Source organism: Haliotis rufescens, unplaced genomic scaffold (genome assembly GCF_023055435.1).
Source record: "Haliotis rufescens isolate VD_foot unplaced genomic scaffold, xgHalRufe1.0.p SCAF_19, whole genome shotgun sequence".
NCBI lineage: Eukaryota > Metazoa > Mollusca > Gastropoda > Lepetellida > Haliotidae > Haliotis > Haliotis rufescens.
In genome coordinates this window covers 23781074-23789726 of record NW_025963879.1, presented here as the reverse complement: position 1 = coordinate 23789726, position 8653 = coordinate 23781074, and the positions used below count along the sequence as shown (strand labels likewise).

The 8653-nt window shown below is 40.5% G+C and overlaps 1 protein-coding gene across 2 annotated transcripts; it reads right to left on the bottom strand.

Moving 5' to 3' along the window:
- Window positions 1-982: 982 nt before the first annotated feature.
- Window positions 983-8421, bottom strand: LOC124135409. Of its 2 annotated transcripts, none has more exons than XM_046500725.2 (5): window positions 8305-8421; window positions 5262-5375; window positions 4756-4838; window positions 2654-2790; window positions 983-1173 (listed from the first exon to the last, which is right to left on the bottom strand). In XM_046500725.2, the coding sequence occupies exons 2-5, from the start codon at window positions 5348-5350 to the stop codon at window positions 1072-1074; spliced, it is 411 nt and encodes a 136-aa protein (XP_046356681.2). In that variant the 5' UTR covers window positions 5351-5375; window positions 8305-8421; the 3' UTR covers window positions 983-1071. The 2 variants fall into 2 exon arrangements, with proteins under 2 accessions (XP_046356681.2, XP_046356680.2); XM_046500724.2 differs by having other exon boundaries at window positions 8309-8420.
- Between the last annotated feature and the right edge of the window lie 232 nt (window positions 8422-8653).

Sequence of the window (8653 nt, the reverse complement as noted above, 5' to 3'; positions counted from 1 at the left end):
TTAAGAATAATGAACAGGGAGTACGTGCAAAATGGATCTGGATATGGTGTATTGATGTTTGCAGTGTTTTAGGAAAGAATTTTAACATAAGGCCCAGGTTCATCGATGTGATATTGCTAGGTAATGATCAAATAGCCATTCCCTTCCGCTGGTTCATGTGTTTCATATTCCTTACCTGTTTCATAATTAGATCTGTGCATAAAGACTCAGAGTTACAAATGAAAACTATCTACAACACGGTATTGCAATAAGGATGGCTTCCACTCTCCCTATATGACGATCAATGGGCGTGCAGATCCACATCTTGATGTCACAACTTTTGAGGTACAATTAAGCATGCTCTTTCTACGAGGATTTCAAAGAGCGTCATACAACTTTTACTCAGTTCCTCTCTGCGCTTCAGGGTAGTATCTCCTGGAAGGGTGGCTGTGCCTATATAAATGCGAAATGAGATCGATTCGAGGCCTTCCTTCTACGACCTAATTTTCATCCGTGCATGACGCAGGTTTCAAACGTTACACAACCATGGAAAGCGAGTATGGCGTTGAAAGACACCGATGACAAATAGCCAGAAAACTATGACCCCAAATGACGACGAGGTGAATCTGACGGGAACATCGTCAAACCTTCCTAGATCTGTATTTAACCATGTTCTTCAATTACCTGTGAATACACATGGCCGCTGTGTGGTGTAACATTATGTTTGATTGTTTGTTTTGTTTGTTGTTTAACGCCGCACCCAGCAATATTCCAGCTATATGACGGCGGTCTGTAAATAATCACCAGAAATGGGCTTCACACATTGTACACATGTCGGGAATCGAACCCGGGTCTTCGGCGTGACGCGCGAACGCTTTAACCACTAGGCTACCCGACCGCCTCTGGATGGACAACAAAATCGAGACATTAGTTCGCGTATTGTCACAGAACCAACACACATGACATCAAATATTGAAAACACACATGAAGTATTCATGATTTATTTCTAAATGCTACATGCTTTTGGCTTGTTTTATTAGATATAGTAGGAATCAAGAGAACCCTTTTCTCAGAAACCCACGTGTATTGGATTCAATGGAGTCCTGCAACTCCCTTGGCCTTGTCCACGAGTTTAGTGATGCGGTCTAGATCGACGTCAGCTAATTTGCTGGTGATAAACTGGTACACAAACGTCTGAAAACAAAAAAGCAAACATATGGGACAGTGAGTCATCGAGGTTGTCTGGTTTGGTATTCAGTGACTTGCCATACTTTTCCTTTCTTATAACTAGGAAGCCATGTCAGATAAGGAACAATTCCTAAAGTATTGAGGCACGCGCGCACGCACGCACGCACGCATAATCACAAACGCACACTAAAATAACATTCTGAAGAGTTGACATTCTCAAAGATATTTTCATTAAAATACAAATACAGTACGATGCACAATTGTAATCAGAATATAGGTGAGGTGAGGTGAAATGGGGTTTTACGTTGCGTCCATGATTATTTCACTTACATAGCGGTCTGCATGTGTGTATGTAGCTGTTTGTACTAGTACTGCTAGCTAGCCCACTGAGATACCACGCCGCAGTTTAACATGAATACCCCACTCAGACACAGTATACTTAATCCGAGCCGACCAGTCCTTGTTTTAGCCCCTTAATGCCGAGCGCCAGACAGGGTAACAACAAGTACCATCTTTTAACGGCCGGGGATCGAACCCCGGACCTGTCGCTCTCCGGGCGGACGCTCTACCAATAGATCACGGAGGCGGTCTAATCAGTGAGTGAGTGAGTGAGTATGGTTTTACGCCGCTTTTAGCAATATTCCAGCAATATCACGGCGGGGGACACCAGAAATGGGCTTCACACATTGTACCCATGTCGGGAATCGAACCCGGGTCTTCGGCGTGACGAGCGAACGCTTTAACCACTAGGCTACCCGACCGCCCCGGTCTAATCAGAATATACCAAATTGTTGAGTAACACCGACATCTTGTAAGGAAGGTTTTTGAACTGAAATGTTTAATGGATTTAATCTTGTAATATCTAGAATGTTTAAAAATGCATAATCTATTCCAAACTGCAAATAGTACGATTTGAAGTACTTCTTGTGTATTCGCCCGGACCAAATATATACTCCGTCTTAAAATTCGCGTTACTAGGATGAGGTAAAATTGGGCTTAACGTCGCATTTAAAAATAATAATAAAAAATTCATTCATGTTGCGACGCGAATGCACGTGACTGTGCGCATGTAAAAGTGTTACCTCAGGGAGTAAGTATGCAGTAAAACATCGATACCCCACTCAGACACAATATTCTGAATCCGAGCCGACCAGTTTTATCCCCTAAGGGACCGACCATTATGTTTCAGATTGTTGAAAAAAAGAAGAAGAAATTGTCTGCCACAAGAACAAAAGTTTACATAGTTTAATTAACAAAATATCTGCTTTTAGTCTTCATACAAAATCCCAGAATATCAAATGGTCGGCCCCTAAAGCAAAATGCCAGGCAACAACTACTATCAACAACAAGTACTATCTTTTAACGTCTTTTGGAATGACGCGGCCCGTTCATGAAACCATCCACCTTCCGTCCTCCGGGCATAACCGCGTTAATAAAGTACGAGCTAACGAGGGTTCACTGGGACTAATTTCTGTAGAACACATGCCTTTAATATGGCCAGAACAAACGGTGTTGCTGTAGTCACGGCTAACTTGTCTGTTGCAGATGACTTTTCCCCAAGCCACACCATGAGGATGTACACGCCGAATTCAAGGCGATAGTAAGCAAATGCTACCTCGTCATCTGCAAAGGAAACAAATGCCTTCATTGATGATGCCTGCATTCCGAAATCGCATACCAAACATGACTTGAAATAGATGTTTGTTTGTTTGTTGTTTAACGCCGCAATATTCCAGCTATATGATGGCGGCCTGTAAATAATCGAATCTTAGCATTAATCCAAGCATTTGAGATACCAAGTCAGCGAGCCTGACCACCCGATCCTGTTAGTCGCCTCTTACGACAAGCATAATTGCCTTTTACGGCAAGCATGGGTTGCTGAAGACCTATTCTACCCCGGATCTTCACGGGTATATAATATACTCTTCAAAAAGGGAAACACAAAACGGATATTTTTGGCCATAAAAGCAAAATTAGCGGACCAAGAGGTGCAAAATGAAGAGGTTTAATGTGTTATATTGTCAGTTACAAATTCCTCGGATCAAAATGATAACAACAAGGACATGCAAACCATTAGTCGGGAAACACGTACGATTCAGAAAAACGCACCCAGTGCATCAACAAAAGAGCAATGGAGCTGCACGCACTGCACGTAATAAAGCGTCATTTGCGTCAATCGAACAGTGACAGTTCAACAACATGCCAAGGTTAACAGAAGTGCAAAGAAAGAACGTCATAGGCCGCTTGCAGACAGGAAATCCTGATCAGCTGAAGCCATGGTTTTCAATGGAGTGTCCAGCACCATCACAAGGCTATGGGATCGGTTTCAACAGCATGGGTCAACACGTGATCGGCCAAGGTCGGGACGACCAAGGGTAACCACCCCCGCCCAAGATCGCTACATCCGACGGCGCCACCTACGGAAAGCACGGCCATAGCCACCTCACCCGCCATCCAAATACCCGGACTGCGCAAAATCTCCGACCAGACCGTACGAAACCGTTTAAGAGCAGCAGGTCTACGAGCAAGATGCCCTGTTCGATGCGTCATATTGAGTCGACACCATCGTCAACAACTTCTGCATTGGTGTCGTCAACACAGGGTATGGCCTCAACTGCGATGGAGAGATGTCTGGATCCGCGACGAATCAAGATTTCTCCTCCGTCGAGGGGATGGAAGAGCACGTCGGGGAGAACGTTACGTCGGAAACTGCGTACAGGAAGTGGACAGGTATGGTGGGGGTAGCGTTATGATGTGGGCGGTTATCTCTTATCATGGCAGGACATGTTTGGTCCATATATGGGCAATCTTACGGCTCAACGATACATCAACGAAATTCTCCTACCTCACGTCCTCCCAATTGCAGCCAACGGCAACGGTGTATTCCAGTAGGACAACGCTCGACCGCATACAGCCTGCCTACACACCAACACAATCTTGATTTTTTCCCCTGGCCCTCAAGATCCCCGAATTTGAACCCGATTTGGATGAATTGGATAGTCGGCTACGCCGACGTCAACGTCAACAACAACTCCAGACGTTGCAGCAGTTGACTTTTGCGTTGCAGGCCGAGTGGGCTACCATTCCCCAGGATGTGATTCGAATACTCGTCTCTTCCTTCGGCAGGAGATGTCAGGCCGCTATTGATTCCAACGGGGGACATACGCGTTATTGATGGTAGCTGAACTTCACCTTTGACTTTTCCTATGCACCGATAACTGTGATGATGACAATCACCAAGTGATCTCTCCACAACTTTTTTGCTCAATACCTTGTTCGATTCCTCGTATAAATGTACTTTCCTATCTCACACAAATCTGGCTTTGCGTTTCCTTTATTTGGAAGAGTACGGATGTAACATTCAACATCAGGCAAATATAATGATGTGATCAACTCCGTTTCACTACAGTGTCAATATTAATAAATAAACATACACTCAACATATATAACGTGGATCGTCAAGGAGTTAAAGCGTTCGATCCCGGTTAGAACCCCCAAATTATGCAATGTATGAAGCCGTTCATTGGTGCCATTGTAGTAAACGCAACGATATACTCTCTCATTCAACTAAATAAAAATAAATCTTACCTGAAAATTGAGCTACAAATGTTTTAAAATCTTTCCCCGTTGAACTGGTTTTGACTTTACCCTTGTCGAACTTGAACACAGCCCTGTAAGTCAACCATAAACATATGTGGTCTGATTTAATATATATTTTTAAATAATTATTTTCTTGTTTGTGAGCCGTGATATTGATATCAACTTATAATATTTACAATTATAACAGTCCGTTCTATTACACCAAATATACTTGTCATTTTAATCAAATAATTGCTTTATTCTGGCCGATCATACGTACAGATACTGTACACTTGAAAAGGGAAACAATTGAGTGTTGTGTTACAGACAAACATACACATCAAAGTGTTTCGAATTGTTTTAAAAAAAGATTGAGTCCGTTTTCATAACGTGTTTTAAATATATACAACACCAACGCCAGACAATAACCAGTCTCGATTATATAACGAGATGGATCACTGAAAATCAGTGATGGCACCAAGTGTTCGCGAAAAGGGTAAGTTTGACGTCTATACCAATTCACATCGCTCTCCAGGGCTGTTATTCTATCATGAGTCGCCTTGACATCCTCGGTATCCACGGAACTGGGAACCACGTTGCCCATTATTGAGAAATCCGTCTTATTTGCCCTTTATATGAACAGAAACAGAAATAACAGCTGTATAGGTAATTCTAACATATGTGAGCATAATACATCATATCACCTATTTGGCATCTTTTACGTCACATTTGTAAAAAGCAATACTATTGTTCTGTGTCCATGTGCACGTGGTGATCCTTGTTTTCCAGCACATACCACAAGTGTATAGAAATATTCTATAGTCGCTATCACAAAAAGAATATTACAACATTTATAATATATTTATTGGGAACAAGCTAAAAGAAATAACATGTTTTATCAATTAATGAAAGCATTTAGCACGGATATTATGAAACAAAAACATGTATGTCATATCCAAAAGTAATATAAGTATGAAAACTTAATGACCGAAATTTCCTTTTTTCACGCGCAATGCCAATGACAAACCTCCAGCTACTTCAAACCATTAATGTATCCTGTAGTATCAACACTAGATTCTACGTTTGCTTGTAATATAACAAACCGAATTATTCCAGTTAAGTTTGTTAAACTGCCTCAAAGCAGCATATGCTCTGTGCTAAAAGTGTTCCTATCAAAAGACGCGTGATTACCTTGTTGAATGATTTATTTTCCATTAGAGGTTTAACGGGATGTTTGCTTCATAGGGCTGGGAATAAATGTATCTCTATGTACAATGTAATTATCATTTATAAATGATGTTGGGTTATTTTATATGAGACTATCACCATCTATTCATTAATCCGTATTTGCCTCGTCGATTAAATGTGGTTCAGTTGATGTTTATATATTAAAAAAACATGGTGATGAACCTTCAGTGTATCAGCGTCATCAGTTCACTACTATCGTTGGCAGAAAACGTGCTTGAATAATTAAACTACAAGAAATATACACGGCAAGCAGATAATCGTTCATGGCAAGCAGGTTATAGTTCATGGCAAGCAGGTTATAGTTCATAACAAGTGGGTAATAGTTTATGACTAAGTGGGTAATAGATCATAGCCAGTGGGTGATAGTTTATGACAAAGTGGGTAATAGTTCATAGCCAGTGGGTAATAGTTCATGGCAAGTGGGTAATAGTTCATAGCTAGTGGGTAATAGTTTATGACAAAGTGGGTAATAGTTCATAGCCAGTGGGTAATAGTTCATAGCAAGTGGGTAATAGTTCATAGCCAGTGGGTAATAGTTTATGACAAAGTGGGTAATAGTTCATAGCCAGTGGGTAATAGTTTATGACAAAGTGGGTAATAGTTCATAGCCAGTGGGTAATAGTTCATGGCAAGTGGGTAATAGTTCATAGCCAGTGGGTAATAGTTTATGACAAAGTGGGTAATAGATCATAGCCAGTGGGTAATAGTTCATAGCAAGTGGGTTATAGATCATGGCAAGTGGGTAATAGTTTATGACAAAGTGGGTAATAGATCATAGCAAGTGGGTAATAGTTCATAGCCAGTAGGTAATAGTTTATGACAAAGTGGGTAATAGTTCATAGCCAGTGGGTAATAGTTCACGGCAAGTGGGTAATAGTTCATAGCTAGTGGGTAATAGTTTATGACAAAGTGGGTAATAGTTTATGACAAAGTGGGTAATAGATCATAGCCAGTGGGTAATAGTTCATAGCAAGTGGGTAATAGATCATGGCAAGTGGGTAATAGTTTATGGCAAGTGGGTAATAGTTCATAGCCAGTAGGTAATAGTTTATGACTAAGTGGGTAATAGTTCATAGCCAGTGGGTAATAGTTTATGACAAAGTGGGTAATAGTTCATAGCCAGTGGGTAATAGTTTATGACAAAGTGGGTAATAGTTCATAGCCAGTGGGTAATAGTTTATGACAAAGTGGGTAATAGTTCATAGCCAGTGGGTAATAGATCATGGCAAGTGGGTAATAGTTTATGGCAAGTGGGTAATAGTTTATGACAAAGTGGGTAATAGATCATAGCCAGTGGGTAATAGTTCATAGCAAGTGGGTAATAGTTCATAGCCAGCAGGTAATAGTTTATGACAAAGTGGGTAATAGTTCATAGCAAGTGGGTAATAGTTTATAACAAAGTGGGTAATAGTTCATAGCCAGTGGGTAATAGTTCATGGCAAGTGGGTAATAGTTCATAGCCAGTGGGTAATAGTTTATGACAAAGTGGGTAATAGTTCATAGCCAGTGGGTAATAGTTCATAGCCAGTGGGTAATAGTTTATGACAAAGTGGGTAATAGTTCATAGCCAGTGGGTAATAGTTTATGACAAAGTGGGTAATAGTTCATAGCCAGTGAGTAATAGATCATGGCAAGTGGGTAATAGTTTATGGCAAGTGGGTAATAGTTTATGACAAAGTGGGTAATAGTTCATAGCCAGTAGGTAATAGTTTATGTCAAATGAGTAATAGTTCAAAGCAAGTGGGTAACAGCTCAGAGCACGTGGGTAATAGTTTAGGGCAAGTGAGAAATAGTTTATGGCAAGTGGATAATAGTTCAAAGCAAGTGGGTAATAGCTCATAACAAGTGGGTAATAGTTCATAGCCAGTGGGTAATAGTTTATGGCAAGTGAGCAATAGGTTATTGCAAGTGGGTAATAGTTCATGGCAAGTGGGTAACAGTTTATGGCAAGCAGGTAATAGTTCGTAGTCAATTTCAAACTGTATCATGAAGACAAGAAAGTTAGACAATAACTTCATTATATTTTGTACTGATGTTTCGTTGGAATTTCACCTTCATCCGGTGAACGAAGGATAAAGACGTAGCCATGAAACGCCTTTACAAACAATAAATAAGTTATTATCCACAAAACGTGACATGTTTTCGTGTTCTTCCAACGTCTGAATGCCTTTTTAAGACTTGGTCAACATATAACAACGATACTTAGAATGTTCCTCACCTCGAGGTTTTGGCCTATGTTAACAGATTAGAAAACAGTTAAGTAAAACAGTAATATTAAAACATTAGAATATAATACATGTAAGCGCATACAAACTTTGAATATCGTCCCAGTCAGGTTGAACCAGATACGTTATATGGTTACTCTGCCAAAGCGTCTGTTGGGCAACTGAAGTGAACAGAGTTGGGAGGCAGTCAAGCTTTATAACATTTCATACAAGTTCCTGGCTCCTGGATGTACCACAAAGGTGTGTCCCGTTATGTCAACGTATGTTTTAGTGTGCATAAATCTGATTTAAAAGTCAAATTCGTAGTCAGGTATAGCATTGTCTGTACTAAAATATAAAATTAAAATACCAAACACATTTTGCATGTATAAATCATGTTCTGCCAGTCTGTTGTAACCACGGTAGGAACCAATGATGACTGAACAAGCTACATT